The following is a 21,211-nucleotide window of genomic DNA, read 5'->3' as shown; positions in this document are numbered from 1 at the left end:
TAATAATCTGAATGTGTATAAAGGTTTGCCTCTGCTGAAAACGAGGTGAGGTTTGTACAAATACAAGAGGCAGGCAAACCCCACCTCAGGGAGTTTTGACAAAACATACTGTTAATGAGGATTTGGTAACTGAGTCATATGCAGTTGTTAGTTTAAAATCTTGGCTGAGTAGAGGTATGTGGATGGGTGATAATTCTTAAGATGAATATCAGTTTTCCATTACAAGTTGGGGCTATAATTTTCTATTTATTTTAACTTGCACGAAATTCATTCTAAAGTCAATCTTTGCACATCTGTTATATTTTAATAGAGTTAAACTATGCAAGGGGACTAGGGGCTAGAGAGTTAATCAGAAGCAAAAATTGTAATGGGTAGAGGAAGAGAATCTATGTGGTTGTTGAATCTCCACCATCATTTTTCTCTCTTGAGACCTGATACAAAGGCCTGTGAAGTGAAAAAAAAACCCTTTCACTATCTTGCTTGGGCTTTGGGTTTATCTCCCATACCTTATCAGTTGTACCAGCAAGCAGACCAAATAAATCAATGTGAATGAATAATAAATCCATGGGTATCAAATAATCTATAGAGTTGTGGAAGATGCCACCAAAGATGGGCTCTGTAGTATGTTTAATCCAAAAAGTCATTCAAAATTAAAAGTGTGGATATGATGGGGTAATAAATAAACCAATATGCTACTATTGATTTGATGATACCTCTGAAAGTACTGGTCTGATATAAACTCCTTCCAAGAGTTACTAGTGTCCTGTGCTGCACTGCTTGCATTGCATGTTTCATTGTGAGCATTATAGCTTGACAACCTGCTAGAGAGTTTTGAGGCAGGAATGAACAGAAGCAGAACTTTCTCTCCAGAAAATTCAGCTCACATCATGGTTAACCCAGCTCTTGTTTTTCCAACTACCCTCCAGACTTATCCCCAGATTTACAGTTTTCCCAAGCAACATCTGAAAAAGACAACAGTAGCATGTTTTCTAATTTCTTTTTTGTAAGGGCAATTAACATATTTTATTAATTTGCCTGTCATGGAGGAAAATGGTGTAGCTTGGTCCTTCTCTCTTTGTTACAGTACTTCTCCTCTGAGAGAGGCCCCAGTGAGATTCTTTGTCACTTCATGAGGATGCATCTTGCCAGAACCTGGGAGCGTAATGAGTAACAGTGAAAGAGGATGGGTTGCTGGACAATCTTAGGACATGTCTTTACCAAGATAAAGGTCAAATTTTAGGTCAGGCTTTAAAAAAAAAAAAAAAGCTAAATCATCCCTCAATATCTATGGATTCCCTTTGAGGACACTTCTGCGTGTAACCCCTTGAGAATGATGCTAGACCTTCAGAAATCCTTAGGGCACTAGCACAGTCAGAAAGGCAGACAGGAGGTGTGATTCTGTGCAAATACTACTGCAGAAATCGATACCGAGAAAGTGCAAAGGGGTGTCTGATTAGGGCAAATCCTTTCTGCCTTCCCTGTCCTTACTGAACTATTCACTTGGTTGTCAGCATGTGGAAATGATTCCAGCAGCAAGCTGAAAACCTACAGACAGCTTTAAAACTATTAGAAATATGCAGAGACTTTGAGAGCCAAGAGGAACAGTTATGAGTATTTACTTCAATCTCCTGCATGCATCACCCACAAAAAAGATCCCCCTCTACTTTAGCTGCAGCTGTACTTCCCTCAGTTACCAGTGTGACTGAGTCCTGCCTAACGCAGTGCAGGTCAGTGAGAATACATGAACAGGAGACACAGGAGACAGCTATGTGGGGTGCAAAACATAAGATGGAAGATTACATTAAAAATGTGTCCTGGATGTTGTTTTGTCCTAGTTTCTCCTGACAGCTTCGGAGACCTGAAGATATTGTACGCTTAAGGTGCTCTGAATAGCAACAAGGCATACTTGGCAACCCTAACGCTGCATTCACCATGGGTTTTGGCACTAAATATAGCGTTGTTTTCCTAATAGTAATTATGGCTCTGAGAGGTATAAAATGCCTGTGTTCATTTCAGTGCAATATTAAGTTTGAAGACTAAAGTGAAACCTTAAAAATTCCAACATTAGTAGCTATTACACTGGTAATAATTTTAGCAGAAACATCCAGCTATTTCAAGGTTGTGAATGGAATTTTAAAATGGTATCACCAGGTTTTCTTCAGATCTGACTTCATACCTTCAGTTTACTAAGAATAAACAAAAAAGATTTGTCTTTTGATGGAATACTATTCCGGAATGTGGTTAAGTAAATGGTTCTTTTAAGGTGTGTTTTTTCCCTCAGGTTTGTATTCAATTTATAAGTCATGCAGCCATAGCTGAAAAATTAATCTTGTACTCTCCTGGACATCTTCGTGATGGCAGTAGATGGTTTATGGTCACCTTCAGTTAACACTGACAATAAAGACAATATTCCTTACTACCCATGGATTAAGGGCAACATCCCCCCCCTTTTTTTTTTTTTTGAGCTTGTGAAAATGCAATTTGTGTTACTGCACCTTTTCCTACTTTGTCCAGACTTCTAGAGGAAGATTGCTTTGATACTCTGTTTGGAAGTACCACAGGCACTCAATTTTATGCCAAACGTCACTTTTTCTCTCGTAACACTGCTGTTAATTCCTCTGATTTCCCAGACTTTTTAAGATGTGCATTTCACTGTCACTGACCTCTTGCTGGTTTGAATAGCGAGATTAGGCACCATGTCCCTCGCCAGTTCATCTTTCTCTGGAATCTCTTTCCCCTCTGTTGGGTCAATCATGCTGATGGTAGCTAAAATCTTATTTTATCTAACATGTCAGCATCACTCTATTAACTTTCCTCTGTGGTATGTTGTTTCCATTATATGAATTTAGAGGCTTGGGGACGGAATGAATACTCAGCTTAAGCCAGGCAAAGTCAGTTGGTTTTTTTTTCCAAAGCTTCTCAGAGTCTCTGGTCATGCACTTCTTTCCTCCTCGCATCAAAATGTCTTTTATTCATATCATAGTATGCTGTATTACCATCTACAGTCCACTGATTTTCAAGTAAAGCTGCTGGTGTGCTGAGTACAATGGGAATGCCAGTTGGAGGAAATGGTTTATTTCAAATTAGTACACACACAAAAATGGTGTGGAGGTTTTTTTTCCTTAACAGTACCTGCCTGCAACCTGCCAACCCATCATGTGTATAAAAATATTTGCCATCTGACACATCTCCAGAAGCACCTCTCCTTGTGGAAATTTTCCTTGAGGAAAATATTCACTTTATATATATGTATATAATGTTCATGATGCTACACGTCAGGTAAGAATTGTAGGTTTTGCTCTTTTAGCAATGATGAGTGAACAATTGACTCTGCTTTTCTACTAAACATACAAATGTCAGAACAATGAGCCAGTCCATTTTCAACTGCTGTTCTAGGGGGAGACAAAAATGATAAAAGGCAGGAGCTGGGTGGTGGCTAGGCTATTAACTCACTTCCATTCTGCACAGTTAGAAGAGCCTCTCTCCTACGGGTCATATGCTTAGACATATCCACATTTGGTTTTGCTTGCTGCCTCACTGAAGAAAGCATCATTCAAGTGACCATAAGCTTGACATAGCTTTAACTCAGAAATGGGACTTCATCTGTTTGTACTACTACAAAATGTTTTTTTTCAAGTCTATTGTTTACCCATATATCTAGTTCATAAACTCATATTGTGGAAAGCAGGTCACAACTGGATGCCTCAAGTTTCACATCCCTCCTCCCTTTTGTCAGCTGTAAGATCTTGTATTGCTGGCATTGCACTCATTGCTAATATCCTTGTTTCTGGCACCATACTCCCTCGTATACCCAATTTAAAATTAATAACTGCCTCGCCAGCCTGTATTGCGATAGTGTATGCAGAATCCTCCTGAGCTAGCGATGCTGTTGTCATCCTCTTCGTCCTCACTGTGCACACTCTTAAAAATTGATGTGATTTATTACAGTTCTTGCATCTTTTCCAAGTCCTCAAAGCCAGGGTCTCTAACAGAGGTCTGTTTTATTCAGTGTTTTAGTCCAACCGGTCAGCATTGTGTCACAGGAACCTCTGAACAGCACAATAACCAACCCCAACTGGTCCACAAAACAAAAGGGCTTCTGTGGCAACAAGCTGCCACAGAAGAGACACTGCCATGGAGACCATTCTTGATCCTGTAAGAAAGATCCATTGTATTTCACATCCCTTTGTTCTGAAAGCAGTAGGAATTATCTCATGTCCATTCATCATGAGCCAATGAGTTATCCCAAGTTTAGTATTTGGGGACTGGAAAAGTGTTAAAGCTCATAAAAATAGTCTTCCTGGGACAAGAAAAGTAGAAAGGAAGTGAAACATATGATATCAGCTGAGCTGGAAGTGTATGCAGATGTAGCTTGAGAATTAAAGTGTGAAGGAAAGGGAGCTACCTGCACTATCCAAGTAATCACTAGGTTTGGCATAAAGTACATGTGTACGTGTACACATGAGCACAGGAAGGACTGAAGAGAAGAAAGGAAGAGATTAAAGCTGACTACTTGTGGTGCATGGCCAGGGACTACGCACTGAACTTTTAATTTGGTTATAGGCATTTGCATTCTTTTTGACATCTATGAACCTTGTTTTGGGTTTCCTGAGTTGTACCTGCCTGTTTTCTCTTCCCTTAAGTCATATGTGAAAGAATATTTTGTGGGTAGGCATATCTGCCTGCTGAGGCACAATGCACTACATGGAATACAATTCGGAGACTGCAGACAAGGCACGTTGTTGCTACGATCACGCATTTTTTGCATATGTGCAAGACCCACATGAGAGCAGAGTGTGTTTCTCCAGCAGCATAAGGCCAAGTGAATTCCAGGGGTGGCTGCAGAGCCAGTAGATCCATGTTCAGCATATGTTGCCCACAGGGAAAGTTAAAGCTCCTATCTCAAATTTCTACCTGAAAAAAAATCAACAGGAATCTTATTTGGAAAAATTTTGTAGCTCATTTTATGGATTATCTACCCTAAGATAAGAATACTACAGTTCTGTAAATTCACTCAAATCCAGGGTACAAATCTGATGGTAAAATCTTCCTTTTTTTTTCTTTATTTTCTTTGTAGATAGGCAGGAAGAATTTTGATAGAAGTCATTACATTCCTGATGTTAATGTAGATTTGCTTTTATTTTTTTCTCTGACATTTTTTTTAAATAAAATTTTAGGTATTAGTCTTTCAAAGCTCAGTTCCAAGTGAACATCTCTCAGTTGGTATATGATGTCAAACTTATTTTTGGAACATGTAGAAATACCACAAGGGCTCACTAATCTTCTAATGAGATAAAATTACTTCTGAAGGATAAAATTAGCATGCTGGAACTTTTCCAACAATTCTGTTTTTACAGCCCTATCGTGTATATTATACAGTGTGTTTCCAAAGAATCAGTATTCTGAAATATATATCCCTTTTGTCTTTTGCAAAATATGTTGAGGAAATTTTTTATGTGATAATTCTTTGTTCAAAAAACCCCTAAATTTTTATGAAGAATTATCCAAAATATATAATCTTATTATTTCAAGAAATAAAATCCTAGTAATGAAACAAGATTCAAGAAAAAATGGTTTTAAATAATTTAAAAACATAAATATAAGTTAGGCTCGTAAATGTATTCTAATTTTTCTAAAAAAATTTTTTACAATGTTCATTTATCTTAAGAGCTTTCAATGAGTGTCGTCTGAGAAGAGAGAGGAGTGTGAAAACAGAAGTCAACTCTCTTATTATTAGCCAGTCTTACAGAATTCAACTCTATTATTATTAGACAGTCTTCCAGGTAAAAAACAGAAAACATGACATAAACGACCCAGCCCAGATTCCAAAAGCAGGAGCGAGTGGAGTGATACAGCAGAATCACGCTGATCTCATCACCCAGAGTTCAGTAAACAGAAATGAACCTCTGCTACCCTAATTTTCTGGAAGACAGGAAACAAAATATAGGACTATGGAATCAGTTCTTGTAGGGATGATAGGTTACCAATAACAATCTGCTGTGCCCTGCACTACTCAGCGTATTCATAAATGATCTGGAAAAGGGGTGAGTAGTCAGGTCACAAAGTCTGACGAGGCTATCAAGTTGTTTAGGTTAATAAAGGTTAGACAACCTTGAAGATCTGCAGATCTGGAATGGAGTGACTGAACAATAAAGTGGCAAATGGAGTCCAATGTAGATAAATGCAAAGTGATGCACAAGGGGGAAAATGGTCCTTACTTCGGGTATGAAAAGGCGGATTCTGATCTGGTCATTACTTCTCAGAAGAGAGTTCTGGAGTTATGAAAATGGCTCCATGGGAATATCAACCTGGTGCTCAACAACTGCCAAAAAATAAAAAATACTAGGAAGTTAAGAAATCAGAACAAAACAAATAATATCTTTTTGCTTCCACAGAAGTCCATATTTTGCATCTTCTGTATAGGTAAAGAATCATAGAAATACTGGTTGAGGGGGACCTCTGAAGGTCACCCAGCCCAACCTTCCACTTGAAGCACGATTACTGCCAACATTAGATCAGATCAGCTGTGGCTTTGTCTAGCTGAGTGTTGGAAACCACCAAGGATGGAGATTCCACAGCCTGTCTCGGCAATTTATTCCAGTGTCACGTGTTCCTCTTGATGAAGAAATTTTTCCTGACATCCACTCTGAAGCTCCCAAGCTGCAGTTGTTGCTCAACACAGCTGCCCAATGTAAGTAGCTATTGCTCTTTGTTTTCTACTTGCCACTGCCAAGAAGTGTTTGGCCACATCATTCTTCGGATGCTGTTCTGGTCCCTGCATGTCAGCAGTAGGACAGAAAACAGGAACATCTTTCATGTAAAATACAGTTAACTTAGCTAGAATCCTTCGAGGTGGGAGAGGGCCTACAGGGTTATGATAAAGAACTAGTGAGCATCAAACGAAGCTAGCAGTAGCCAGGTTGAAAATACACAAAAGGAGGCGGGTTTTTGCATAACACATGGTTGAACTGTGGATCTTGTCACCACAGCAGGTTGTAGATGCTACAGATCTACATAGGCTTAAGGGAAGATGGGCAAGTGCCTGACAGAAATCTGGTGAAGGTTACTAACATCATAGAAACTACATTTGCCTCAGAAAATCTCAGAGTTCGAAATATTGGTGGCAGGGAAAGTGCTGGAGGGAACTATTGCATGACCTTGCCCTTTACTACTGCAACATGATATTGGTCAAGCAAAGCCCTTGGTCTGATCCAGTATGGAAGCTCTTGTGTTCAAGAAATTGCTTGTAAAATGCAACTACCTTACACTCATTTCTCTCTTGCCTTGTTAATTAAACTGGGAATTCTTCAGCTCATTTTCTCATGAATGATTATTAGTATGCTTTGGTTTTAAGTTGTACATGCAAAAAACAACAACAGAAAGAGAACTGCAAACAAAATTTACATTTTCAGCCTCAGTCTTTGAAAGGAAACTGCAAGGTGCAGTTGCTGGCCAAAGCCTTATTTGCAACCTATTCCACTAAATTTCAGAAGTCTTTTAAAGGAAGGAGATGCTTATGATTAGGACAATGAAACAGCACTCTGGAGATCTCAGTATGATCTCTATCAATGACACTAATTTCCTGCCTGTTTTGGCAAATCAATGGGCCCTCATCTAACATGAGATGAGTTTTCAGCAGATGAGTTCATTGGACCTACTGAGGTTAAGCACTTGCAAAAGTGAATGAGCTTTTCATGTTGCACATTTATGTAGCAGTGGAAAGCTTTGGGGAGGACGTTGTTGTAGTGCAAGGGGCTGATCCACGGAGCAGAGACCCACCACCCAAAGCTTTCTGCCTTGGGAGGGGAGACAAAAAGGACACCAAGGGAAGGGCAAGGCAGAAAGAGAGGGGTGAAGAGCAGTGAGAAAAGGAGGGATGTGCTTCCCACCTGGCCTCTGAGGGCCTGAGGAGCGGGGCTGGGGAGGGGCTGGGTGCCCCTGAGTAGTGGGGCCAGGAGGGTCCCTGAGGAGTGGGGCACCCCAGAGGAGCAGGGCTGGGAGGGTGTCTGAGGAGCAGGGCGCCCCAGAGGAGCGGGGATGGGAGGATCCCTGAGGAGCAGGGCCAGGAGGGTCCCTGAGGAGCGGGGCCAGGAGGATCCCTGAGGAGCGCGACACCCCGGAGGAGCAGGGCCAGGAGGGTCCCTGAGGAGCGGGGCCAGGAGGATCCCTGAGGAGCGCGACACCCCGGAGGAGCAGGGCCAGGAGGGTCCCTGAGGAGCGGGGCCAGGAGGGTCCCTGAGGAGAGGGGCGCCCCAGGGGAGCGGGGCGGCGAAGGCGGGTGGCCGGGACGCCCCTGAGGGGCGCGGGCAGGGAGGCGCGGACAGGCCCCGGTGCGGGAACGCCACTCCCCGCAGCCGCAAGCCCCATCCCGGCCCGAGCAGCCTCCTGTGGGGTCGGCAGCCACTCCTCGCCTTCCCCAGGAGCCCTAGGGCGGGTCAGGGCGGAGCGGCCCTCCCCGCTGCCACCACCGCCGCCCGGCCCCGTCGTGCCCGGCAGCCCCGGCCCCACCACGCAGGTGTCGCGGTGCGGCGCCCTCCCGCCATTCCCCCGGGACGGGGTCCCTCCGCCTCCCCGCTTGTCTCCGCCTCCCGCCCCGTCCCTGCGCGGGTCACCCCGGCTCTCCGCACGGCGCCGAGGGGAAGCCTCTCCCGGGGGGATGCGCCTCCCCGCCCCGCAGGCAGAGCCCCTTCTTCCCTTCCCATCCGAGGAGATACCGGGAGCTGCCTCCGCTCCCCTCGGCCCTCCCCCTCTCGCCCTCCCGGCCTCCTCCCTCTCGTCTCCTTTTTTTTTTTCTAACTTTTTCCATCCCCTCCCCCGCCTGGGAAGACCTGGCCGCTCCCCTCGCCCCGTCCTCAGTAGCCGCGGGCGCTGGGCGGCGGGCGGGCGGCGCGGAGCGGGGAGCCGGGAGCCTGCGCCCCGGGGCTGTGGCCGCCTTCCCCTCCGTTCGTCCTGCGGGGTGCCAGGTATGAAAGAAACCCTTCCCGACGGCGGCCGCGGGAGGAGAGGCTGCCCTGAGAGACCTGGTCGGGGCAGCGCAGGGTGGGCAGGCTGGGAGCTGGGGATGGGGACGGAGGGTGGCTGCCCGGGGCCGGCGACAGGGCAGCCCCGGGGCCGGGGACCGGGCAGTCCGAGGTAAGGGGATCACCGTAAGGTGATCTTTTTTTGCGATGTTGTTCTTCCTACACGGGTCGTTTTGAAAAATGATGAGGCTGAGCGATGTCAGTACCTTGGGTTTGGCAGCTGAAGGGGTTCATATAAAACTCCTGCCTCTTTAGCATGACAGATATATTTCTGATGGGATTAAAACGTAACACATTTCTTTGGTCCTTTTTTTTTTTTTTTTAATTATTATTATTTGAAACTAGTCTCACAAGACGTCTAACGGGACGGAAGCAAGGGGCATATGTATTGGGCTTTCCGGGGTTTGTCTCTGTGCTGTGTCTCCTGCGGGGAGCAGGCAAGGAGCCTCTTCACCCTCCAAAACAACCTCTCCTTTAATTCTGATTCATCCCCTCAGTATTCGCGCTACCATCCCCGAGCTCTTCTGGAATTGACACTAATTTCATCCAGATTCGTCACTGCTGGAAGCAGATTTATGTTGGAATGGCAAAAAAAAAAAAAAAAAAAAAAAAAAAAAAAAAAGTTGTGCCAAGGTATTTAGCTTGCAGTCTCTGGAGAAAGGGAACTCCTTTGGATCAGGCGCGGAAAAGCAGAGCGTCCCGCGGAATGCAGGACCTGGGGATGGCTGAAGAGCCGTAGAGTTAAAGCCTTCCTCTCCAAACCCTCGGCTTCTTCCAGGAAAACCTTGGGCTTTAACGCGTAGGAGCGGCCGGCAGAAGCGGAGCGGGCAGTGGAAAAGCGGCCACCCCAGCAAACCCCCCCCCCGTCCCCGCCGTTTCTCCGGCTGCTTCCCGGCCGGTGCCCGCCGGCTGCCGGCCCGGGGGCCGCTGTCCGGGGCCGCCCCGCCTGGCAGGGCGCGACCCCGGAGCCGCTCAGTGGCGGGGACGCGACCTCCCCCCCCCGCCCGCCTCCCCCCGCCCCGGAGGAGCGGGGAGAAGAGCCCGGCGGCGGGGAGGCTTGGGAGGAGCGGGGGCTGCCGCGGGGCCAGCCCGGGACCCGGGGGATGGCGGGCAGGGGGTGAAGCCGGGCCGGGCGCCGTCACCGAGCCGCCGGCTGTCCGGGCGCGCCACCCCGCGGCCACGGCGGGGGCGGCCGGGAGCGGGAACACCCCGAGGGAGGTGAAGCCCCCGTCCCCATTGCCGCTCATCCCCCCTTGCGGTACTTCCCCCTGCCTGTGTGACTTCAGAAACGAGCCGTCACGTCTGCCGCGTAAAATGTGTTCTTCTTCTGCCTGCTGAAGCTGCTGAAATTATGTAAGAGCCAGGAGTCGCAGCGGGGCTTTCTCCGTCAGGCAGGGCGAAATCTATGCGCCAATATATAGAGTGAGCACACCCGGAGGAGTGAAGGGGGCAGTGGTGGATAAGGTTAGGGTAATGGTTTCTTCCAAAATTCGTTCTCTATTTTGCTTTGTCAGAGTAGAACTGTGAATTCCAACGTTCAGGCTGTTTCAAGAATAAGGCCAAAAGCTGTTAAAGGTGCTGGTTAGTGTAGCAGCCTCTAGTATTTTATGGTCTGAAAATTGCATTTAAAATTATGTAAGCTTAGTTTGAGATGTGCTGACTTTCCTACAATAAGGAAAGCCCAGAGCAGAGGCTGCACTGAACAGACCGAGATGAAACGCTGCCAGGTAGCTTGACACAACTTTTCTGTCTGAGCTGCACTGACATATATATTCACTCAGGGGTAGCCTGAAGAGAAAGTATTCTAGTTCTGCTTGACTACAAGCCTTCCCCTGAGCATTTGAGATGCATTATGCTGGAGTAAGATGAGTTATACTGACAAAATATTTGAAGGATATCCTGAAAAGTTAGGACATTTCTCTTCTGAATGCAGAAAGATTTGATGTTGGAAGCAAGAAGTAAGAAGGACTGAAAATGCTTTTAATTGTATACATATGCCTGGCAGCTGGCATGCCACCAAACAGGGAGTCCTCACCATTACCAGCTGTGTTTGAAAACTGGAGGAAGGATTTCAACATTTTCATGGAGCTTTCTAGTTTCCATCTTCTTCTGTCTTCTCTGAAGCAATTCATTCTACCATAAAGACAGAGCTATCTCAAGGCTTCTAATTACTGTAAGCTAACCCAAAATTTGTATGGGAAAGGAGCAAAGGAAAGGAGAGGGCAGAGCAGCTTGGGGTTTGGAGGAAGAGTGGAGAACAGCGTGGCAGAAAGCGTGAGTGAGATGTTGAGGGTTTTTTCTTGCCTCCAGCTTGCAGCCTTCTCGTGGCCTTTCTTCCTTCCTCTGGAGGCTGTATTCTCTCTCCTCTTCTCTCACCCTGCAAAGGTGTCTTTGCAGCCATCTACACATTTCCATCCTCATCATCTGGCAAGAGGAACCCCTGTGTTGCCCCCTTGCTGGCAACCTGTATTGGGCCATAGCAACAGCTGACATTGCCAATGCTTGAAGCTGGCTTTGCTTAAACAGTGAAGATTGAGTTAGTAAACAGAGTTTAAGTGCATGGATGTAAATGACAGTGCTGCCTAGTAGGACCACTGCTCTGGTCTGTAATGAGAATTACCATTTTCATCAAGTTCCTCGGCTTGGACTTCTTCCAGTTCTGCTGAAGTGTAGTTAGTTCATTACAAGCAACAAGTGGTTCATTATAAATTATGAAAATCTTGGCTTCCAAGTCTGCCTTTGTAAGCAGTGAGCACTTCAGTATAGTATTTCAAATGGGAGGCTCCAGTGCATCTATTGAGGGTTGTGTGTTTTGGTTTTTTCTTTTTAAAGAGTGGCGGAAGGGAGCCATAGTACTCCACCCATTTGCTTGCAGAAAGTCTCTCTATAAAGTGAAGTTAGTTATGGGTCCAGCTGGGAAGACTTCAGCCATCGCAGTGGAATGACATCAACACAGGCACCTCTAAGACTTGTATATGAACTAGCAGTTAGTGAATGAACTTTCCTTAGGGATCACAAAATTCGGCTACAGAGAAATATCAAATACCCAGACCCTGAGGAAGGGCTAAGAAAGGGAGGAGTATTCTAGGAAAGAACATAGAAAAGGCGTTCTCGAGCCTGACAGAAGAATGGGGTTTCTTCACACCTTGTATCTGCTCAACAGCTATATTGGGGCAAAGCAAATTAAAACCAGCTTTTCTGCATTAATAACACATTATTTATCATCAAACCATGCTAGTTTGCGACAGGCTGAAAATAAAGAAAAGGAGATCTTTCCTCATACAACATGTAGTTAAGCTGTGGAACATCCTGAGGCAGAACATTGTGAATACAAAATTTTATATGGGTTCAAGGGAAGACTGGGCAACTATGGACGAGAAATCCACTGAGGTTGCTTCACACTACAGATACTGCCTCTGGTTTGAAGTCCATGAGGTGCAACTGGTTGTAAGGGAAGAGACTATGAGGGAGGAGGGACAGACATGGTTGCCCTATTCTTGTGCTCTACCCTAGGCATCTTCATTTGGCCAGTGTCAGAAACAGGATTTTAGGCAAAGTGGACCTTTGGTCAGTCCAGGAAAGCTATTCATATGTTCTCATCATAGTATTTCTTTATTTTGACACCTTATCATTTATCCATAGATTTGTAAAATTATCATTCCTCTTCAAATTTAGTACTAATTGAGTAATAACCAAAACAATACTCTGAAGGTAACTTTGTATATAAAGGTTAATGTTTAAATATGTGCCTTCTGCTATGCCAGTAACCTAGTCTGGTATGGTCAACTGGTGTCTCTCTGCAAAATCTTGCACCTAGGATGACTCTGCTCTCTTTTCAAAACCTTCAGATATCTTTCAGTATGACTGCATACACCACCGAGCTTAGGCCTGTGACTCACTGTAATCTCCAGACGTCTTATTGAAGTCCACATATCTTCTCCAAAACCTGAGTTAGCTACTTTAAAGCCAGGGTGGGTATCTTTATACTGTATTGTAAAATGTGGTTTATGTATATCCTAGTAAGTCAGCTCCATGTCAAAGTTGGTGTTCCATGCAAGCAAAGGTGAAAAGTGTCAAAAATTATGTTAAAACAAAACCACCCTTTGAATCTGGCATCAGAAGCAACAAGCTGTGTTTGAACTGTAGTGTTTAGCTAAAAAGTGATAGCTGTTACCTCTCATAGACAAAAACTATGTCTATATGGTGAAGATGCCTCAAAATTATAGGAGTCGTTGGTCCATTATACAGTTTTTAAAGTGATGTTACCACTTCTTTTTCCATGTTGCACACATACTTCTCTTTTTTCATGCTAGATCTTTAGCTAGCTTGTAACCAGGCTGTTTCACTGGATAGCAGTACTTATTCTAAACTAAGCTCAAGAAAAGGAAAGCAGTTATCTTTGCCCTGGTTTACACTGCCATTACAGTGTAAACCAGAGCTTAACCACATACATATCCTTGAATTGCTTGGCTTTTAAAGATTAATCATAGGCCGTTTCTTTCTGCACAGCTGAGGTTTCCATGTAACTGGAATGAAGGATATATGAGTGGATCGCAACTTTCCCAATGGCAGCAGCCAGTAGTTAGTTAATGCCACTGACATCACTCCTGCCAAAGGAGAAAAATGGCCTTTTCAGTAATGTTTTGAGCTCAGAATCAAGTCTTCTGGGTTCAGTTTCTGGCTCTGCCACAGACTTCTAACAATTTTGCATTCTTTCTGCGTGTTTCCCAACTACAGATGGGAATAATAGTGCTTTTTGTCTTTCCCATTTAAAGTATTAGCTCTTTGTGTGGTGCATCACCCCATCTAGGTGGGGCCTTCCACATGTGACCATAAGGCGCAGACAGCACAGCTCCTGCAGTCTTTGTGGGATCCTGCAGGAAAAAGGCATGTGATGAGCCAGTGGACTTGTCCTTCCTACTTGGCTGGGCTTTCCTGCATGTATATAACCAGGAGACTCCTCTAGACCAGCAACCTTCTATTTTCTTACTCATCTGTCCCCTTCAACCATGGATTTTGAAATTCTCTGACATCCTGAGGGAAATTCAGACACCCACCCATAGGAAATGAATGAGGTTTTGGTGGTCGTGGCACAAAGGGTAACGCAGGATCTGCAGGAGGCCCATGCCTTTCAGAGTAGCCGAAGCTGAAATAGGACTTGCCACCTTGTTTAGGTGCCCAAATTGCTCCACCTGTCACATCCAGACAACATAAATTTTGAAAGGGGAAAGGAGATCTTTCTAGGTTGGTTCCTTGGGAGACCAATTAGCGAAGTGCCATTTTCCATAGCAGGCAGATTCACAAATCTTAGCTGGGTGGGTAATGCAGAACCATTGGTAACTTTTAGGTCACTTAAAGCTGCCACTTTTTGGCCATTACATGAAAGAACTGGTCTGGTTTCCTAAGGGTTTCTAAGCCTCATGAGTATAGTCTGTCTGCCCCCCTCTGCCTGGATCCCAGCTTTTGAATGTGACTTTTGAATACATTGGTGGTTTTCAACCATGTTCTACCTACAACCGGTAGCTAAAACATAATTGCATTCCTACATGATAAATAAAACCAGAGCACTGTACAGAGTGGAATGACTCAGACTACTGCCCCACTGAGGGAAAAGCAGGTAAAACTCAGCTGTTTCCACCTTCCAGTTGGTAACTCAGTATGGATGCTGGCTGACTCGTCTGCGCCCATCTTTCTAGAGACCGTTGGAAGCGTCAGAGGCAATACAGGGAATATCTGAGGCACTTCTATTCTGAGCAGAGTGTTAAATTCTGTTCCACTGATGTCAGTGCTAATATTGCATGATTATACTTTGAAGATACTAAGATAACTGTGTATATTTCCAACGCATATTTTCAAATCTCTCTTTCTTGTTTTAGAAAAAAAATAGATAAAATGGAACACATGTTACTGCTATTCATATTTTTCATACCTATATTGGGTCTCACCAATGGAACAGAAACTGAGCAAGATTTTACTTGGCACTTAAAGAAAATTCCCCAGATTGTGAGCGAAAGAACTTTCTCCCTTGACAGCCCTAAATTTGAAGCAAAAACCAAATTAGAGCTGAACAGTGTATGTGGAATTGAATGTCAAAGAAAATTGCCGGTGCCAAACTTGTCTGACTTGAAGGACCTTTTATCCTATGAGACCGTTTTTGAAAACGGCACACGGACCCTGACTGAAGTGAATGTCCTTGGACTAGGGCTTGACCCAGCTGGAAACACAACCACACGAAAGTCTTTGAGAAAGAAGAGGCAGATATATGGAACAGACAGTAGGTTCAGCATCTATGACAAGCGGTTTATGACCAACTTTCCGTTCAACACAGCTGTGAAGATCTCCACCGGCTGTAGTGGCATTCTCATCTCCCCCAAGCACGTGTTGACAGCTGCCCACTGTCTGCACAACGGCAAGGATTATGTTAAGGGCAGCAAAAGACTGAGGGTGGGCCTGATGAAGGCGAAATCCAGAGGCGAAGGCAGGAAACGCAAAGGTGCTAAAAGAAGTAGGAGAGAGGTTTCTGCGGCCCAAGAGGATCCCGAAGTTGCCACAGAACTAAGGCGACAATCCAAAGGTGGTGGGAGAAAGCAGAGGAGATCTGGGAGGAAGCAGGGGACTTCAGATGGCATGCCCTCCTTCCAGTGGACCAGGGTGAAGAGTACCCACATCCCGAAAGGCTGGTTTAAGGGTGTCTCTGGGGATATTGCCCTGGATTATGATTATGCTGTTCTTGAGCTCAAGCGTCCACACAAAAGGAAATACATGGAGCTGGGAATCAGCCCAACGATCAAAATGATGCCTGGGAGCATGATCCACTTCTCAGGTTTTGACAATGATCGGTCTGGGCAGCTGGTCTATAGATTTTGTAGCATTTCTGATGAGTCCAACGATCTCTTCTATCAGTACTGTGATGCTGAGCCCGGTTCCACGGGATCTGGTGTCTATCTCCGTCTTAAAGAGCCGAACAAAAAGAAGTGGAAACGCAAGATCATCGCTGTTTACTCAGGCCATCAGTGGGTGGATGTCAATGGTGAACAGCAGGATTACAATGTAGCAGTAAGAATTACTCCTCTCAAATATGCCCAGATTTGCTTCTGGATACATGGGAATGATGAGAATTGCACACAAGGCTGAAGAGAGCTGAACCTGACTCGTTTAGCACCCGTATTACCATAGAGTGAAAGTCTGCCGCAGCAGTTACTGGAAGAACATCACTCCACGTCAGAATGTTTTTGAACTCAAAGCTTGAGGAATGCTGAATTGCTGAGGGATGGGTAGAATTGTCAAACAAAATATTTCTAATTGTAATCAACCCTAGATATGCACTTAAAATCCCAAACTATATTTATGTTTGCAATTGTGATAATTTCAAATCATTCACATTAGAAAAAAAAAAAAATTACGACACCTGTTCATCATTTTTTTTCCCAAGGGAAGGATTGAAACATCTCAAACTGGTATTATTAGACAACACCTATTCTTCCAATGGATTTGCTTTTCTCAGGGTTCTGTTCCAATTCTTCAAATGCAGGTTGTGCATACAGCACATTACTGTATGTGCAGAATGATCCAGAGAACTGCATGAGACCAAGACATTATTTTGGCATTCTTTAAAGACCACAGCTCCATGTTGAGAAGCAGCAGTCTAGTTCATGCTTGTTAGTTTGGAAAACTTCCTCCTCTGGTTGCTGCAGGAACACTACCATGGAAATTCCAAATTTCTGTAGCTGAGGGTTAGACCTTAAAGACAAGTTTCACTTCATCGCTCAGTAAAACCAGCAAAAATAAATTAATGAACATAGAAGTTCCCATGTTTGGAAGAAGAAGAAACATCAGGACACAATTTAATGCCTTTAAATCTTATTTGAGAAGCTATAGAAGTCTTAAACACATGCATTTGCATTCCAATTAGTATTTGGAGAGCTGTAGGTTTAGTTTCTAGTCAAATGTTTAGCTTTATCATTGGGAGAAGTCACTGACTTCTGAAGTGACTACCTGACAATCATTTAGAGCTTCACAGATGATCGAATTTTTGGGTGCTAACCATTTTTGCAGATTTTATAAATTACTTTTATATGAGTTCAGCTTCATAGATAGGATAGTATGTATTATACTGGGAGTTGGATAGCAGTATTTTAGTTTGGCTTTATATGGTTTTGCAAAATGGGTAGTTTTAATCATGCCATATTCAAACTCAACCTCAACGCGAGTTACAAGGTTAAATTAAAAATTTCTCCCAACTAACTTATACCACCTTCTGAATGGTAGAAGAACTATCCTGTACATTATAACAGGTATCTTGTTAGGTAGCAGCAGTAGTTAGCAAATAATTTGGTTCCATATGTTTGCTGAACCATATATTTAATGAAAACACAAAGTGAGCTTCACTTTTACACACCTATAAACACAAATCACCTTTTAAAAAATTGTTGATTGCTACACAAGTCTGTATCTTTAATTTTATATCAAAATTTTGAAGCACACAGGATTGTTATGGTGCTACATTAATCTAATAACATAAAATGATACTGTGTATTTCTGATCATACCCTTTGGGTTTCAATACTTTTAAGATTATTCACTGCTACAATGTTTCATTTTTTTGATCATAAGTTTATGCTGACCAAAATACATTTTCTTCCTGTGCAGAAGAAAAGATATAACAAGATTTTAAAATACTATTTGTTTGTTGGCATTTTAAAAATATACTTGTAATATCCTTTGATGAAATAAGATCATTGTTAATAACCCACTTTTTGTAGACAATTAAAAACATAAACCTGACACTTTGAATGTGCAGGCAACTTTCTCTGTCATGTTATCGCCAAAGCATAAAAATTTAAGGCTTGCTTCCATAACATAAGTCTAACAATATTTTGTTAATTGGAAGAGATGTCACTTTAAAAGGAACTTTTTCTTTTAACGTCAGCATTTCCAGGGAACACTTAACTTTTTTTTTTTTTTTAATTTTGTGTGATTGTTTGCAGAAAACTAATAATAATTTTTAAAGTTTAGAAATCAATGTCTAAGATTTTAAGGTTAATTATTTTTTATTGTTCTTAACATCTCTATTAAGACGTATGGCTTCGCTGACAGCAATTTTAAATCACCTCAGTCGGGTATTTAATACTCTCACTCTATGCAACAGGCCCACAATACTCTTTAGTTGGCTCTGTAATGTTTGTCTTAAGTGCCTTTTTCCATAGTTACTGTGACAAATAAGGTACCACATCGTTAATCCAAAGGTACCAAAACATTAATCATTAAACCTAGGTCCATGGATTTTGTAACAATTATTCTCATTGTTGATTTGGGTCCAAAACTGATCAAGATAAGGTGGCTTAGTAAATTCCTTGTTTTGGTGAGTCTTATTTAGGTGTACTCCTTAGGAGCAGAAATACAATCTAGTTCTTTATTAGTTTGGAAATCAGGGACAAGGTAGGAATGACAAATGTTGATGTCAGCTTTCAAATGGTCTTGTTATAATAATCATCCACTATAAATACCTCAGCCATGACCTGAAGTTCTCATACCAGGCTGATAACAAATGTTTATCCTCAGAGGATAAATATTAGATGCTCAGTGCCTCATTTTATGATACTAAGAGATTAAAGAGGCTGACCAGAGCAACACAAAAATTAATCAAAACTATATATATATTCAAGCCTCTGTGTCTGAGTGCACATGCACAAACACATGCAAATATAGGGGCTTGTAGAGCATGTGCTGTTTTGAGTGGATCAGCACCTTCAGGCACAAGAAGACATGGGCAAAATGCCAGGCAACATTTCAGTCTGTCACTTGGCCTAATAGAGAAGGAAATGCTTTATGTAGGCATTGTGACTGCTTACTACAGGGACTTCTGAAATAGTTCATAAATTGTGTACTTACACACAACCCCAGGAGGTCAATGTCCCACCTCTTAGTACCAGCCACTGCAAATGGGATGAGAATTTCTGAGCTGTGATCATCTCAGATTTCCTTAAAAAAACTGCAGTCAGTATCTAGTTATCAATGAGAAAATATGAGGAGGGGGTGTTCTTAGTAGATCAGATCTGCTGTTGTCTAGGACACCAGCATCAAGGCTGGTTCCCAGCCCAGAAGGGGACAGAGCTGTTGTGATATTTCCCCAAAGGATTTTTCCTTCTTTCAAGTACCAGGCTGTACATTTGTTTTCATCAGTACTAATGCTTTTCCATAAGAGTTGCCATAATAGATCTTTTTCTTTAACTGTATTCCTGGCTTTAGGAAAAAACAAACTCAGTCAAATCCCCTTTCTGCTAGGGGGCTGTTGGCAATTTGTAATGTTAAGAAGCAAGTTTTTCCCAGGCCAAAGATAATCCTCATATACAAACCATTAACACACCCAGACCAGCTTCTGCAAGGCATTTGTGCATGCATTTAATTTGGGGCTCTGAGACATATGATGGAAGTCAAGGGGATTATCTGCAATGTGAAAAATTAAGTCTAAAGTTGATTTATCTTAAAGGAAAAACACAATGTTAGGTAGCAAAATGATTGCTGTTATATGAAGTATAGAGTACCCAATGCTTTAAAAATTGCTTAAAGAAACTCCTTGACTCAGTTTATAATTTACCATCCAAATTTTGCAGATTTATGAGTCTGTCTGGAGTATGAATCAGCACAGAATATAGCTTAAGTAAAAAAATAATTCATCTACATGTGGAGGAGAGAAGCAGCTGGGAAGTTCCTCCTATTCTGCTGATAAGGGATGACCAGGCAGCAAACAGCAGTTAATACAGAAAGAGAGAGCAAGAGAAGTAGACGGTATGGAAGACCAGGAAGATGGAAGTGGTATGCAAGGGATAAAGAAAGTGTGAAAAGTAACAGATGAAATGGTTGGAGAGGGACCTATTGTAAGAAAGAGTAGGCAGCTAGTAAAAGGCATAACAGTATAAATTAAGATGTAAAAATCACAAGTTACATGGAGAATCTCATTTTGCTGTTAAAGATGAGGCTGTTCTTACCAGCCAACAGCACCAAGGAAAGGCCTGTGAGAGGGCTCAGGTTCTCGCAGGGACAACTAGCAGGCAGGGGATTTTGACCCTGATCTACAATCCCTGCCCCAAATCACAGGGATTACACTTGTGCTTGTTTAGGGTGCTTGGGAACCAACAGGTCTGTGTCCTGGCCAAAAGGCTTGGTAGCATGAACCTCCCAGCACACCGGGTCACCAAGATTGTAGTGAATAAAGGAAGTTTCTTTCACTTGAAAGTTTTTCAAACCTGACATTTTGTTGGGATTCCTGTAAAGGCTGTTACTCATTGGAAAAAAAAAAACAATCCCCGCCTTCCCCAAAAACCCCAACAAACAAAAAAATCTCAGACTTGAAGCATTTAAATGTTGGCTCTATTTTTTGCATGTACCTACATTCTAGCCAATAAATTTTTTCAAATACCTTGTGCTTGTGTTTGGTCTCTGTAGAAATTTAATCAACTGCTTCTAATTTTAAAGCACAGAATATTGCAGATACTTCCATCTACAAATTCCTGGATTAAAGAATAAATGGGGAAAAAAAATAAAGAATATTGTTAAATTGAAAGCTTAAAATTGCACACTAATCTCAAAGGATTTGGAAGCATAGTTGAGTCCCTGTTGCACCAGCCTTTTGCTCTGAGTGCGAGATAGCATTTTGGTTAAAAACCTTCAGAGGTAGCTTTGATGATTCTTTAATGTTCTTAACTTTTTAAAGACTGGTAGCAAACTTCAAAAAATGTGGGTTTTAAAAATATTTTTAACTGCACAAAATGACAACTCATTTGGGAAAATAAATGCAAACTTTTACTATATTAAGATATTATACAATGCACATACTATGTCAATAAATATTTTCTATTGTTTTTCACTGTCATGATTATGGTGGTGTTATACAAACTCCATTCTGTAAACGCTTGTAGCAGGTTATCAGTGAATCATCCGGGACGTGGTTTTACAAGACATTAATGTCTCTTTAAATTTGTTCTGGGAAAAAACCTCCCTGTCTATTCCTGTCTTCAAGATAATTACTCCAAAAGCAAATTTGATGAGTAACAAAAAATTGGTTCAGCAAGGAAATGACTCACAGACTATGCCACAACTTATTAATTCTGAAATAAGTAATTAGTTCTGTTTCTGCTATTAGCTGTTGTATTTTCTACCCCAGAGAGCTGTTGAACCAGGCCAAATTAGAAG

General features: G+C 42.8%; 1 protein-coding gene across 2 annotated transcripts; it reads left to right on the top strand.

Moving 5' to 3' along the window:
* The first annotated feature begins 8,600 nt into the window (after positions 1-8,600).
* On the top strand, positions 8,601-20,885 carry PRSS35 (serine protease 35). Of its 2 annotated transcripts, XM_074819662.1 has the most exons (3): positions 8,601-8,963; positions 12,869-12,991; positions 14,897-20,885. In XM_074819662.1, exon 3 carries the CDS (start codon positions 14,913-14,915, stop codon positions 16,152-16,154), a length of 1,242 nt encoding a protein of 413 aa, XP_074675763.1. In that variant the 5' UTR covers positions 8,601-8,963; positions 12,869-12,991; positions 14,897-14,912; the 3' UTR covers positions 16,155-20,885. The 2 variants fall into 2 exon arrangements, with proteins under 2 accessions (XP_074675763.1, XP_074675762.1); XM_074819661.1 differs by lacking the exon at positions 12,869-12,991 and having other exon boundaries at positions 8,603-8,963.
* The last annotated feature ends 326 nt before the right edge of the window (positions 20,886-21,211 follow it).

Source organism: Strix aluco, chromosome 3, assembly GCF_031877795.1.
Source record: "Strix aluco isolate bStrAlu1 chromosome 3, bStrAlu1.hap1, whole genome shotgun sequence".
Taxonomy (NCBI): domain Eukaryota; kingdom Metazoa; phylum Chordata; class Aves; order Strigiformes; family Strigidae; genus Strix; species Strix aluco.
Note: the sequence above shows the minus strand (reverse complement) of the source record. Positions and strands in the feature narration are given on the sequence as shown.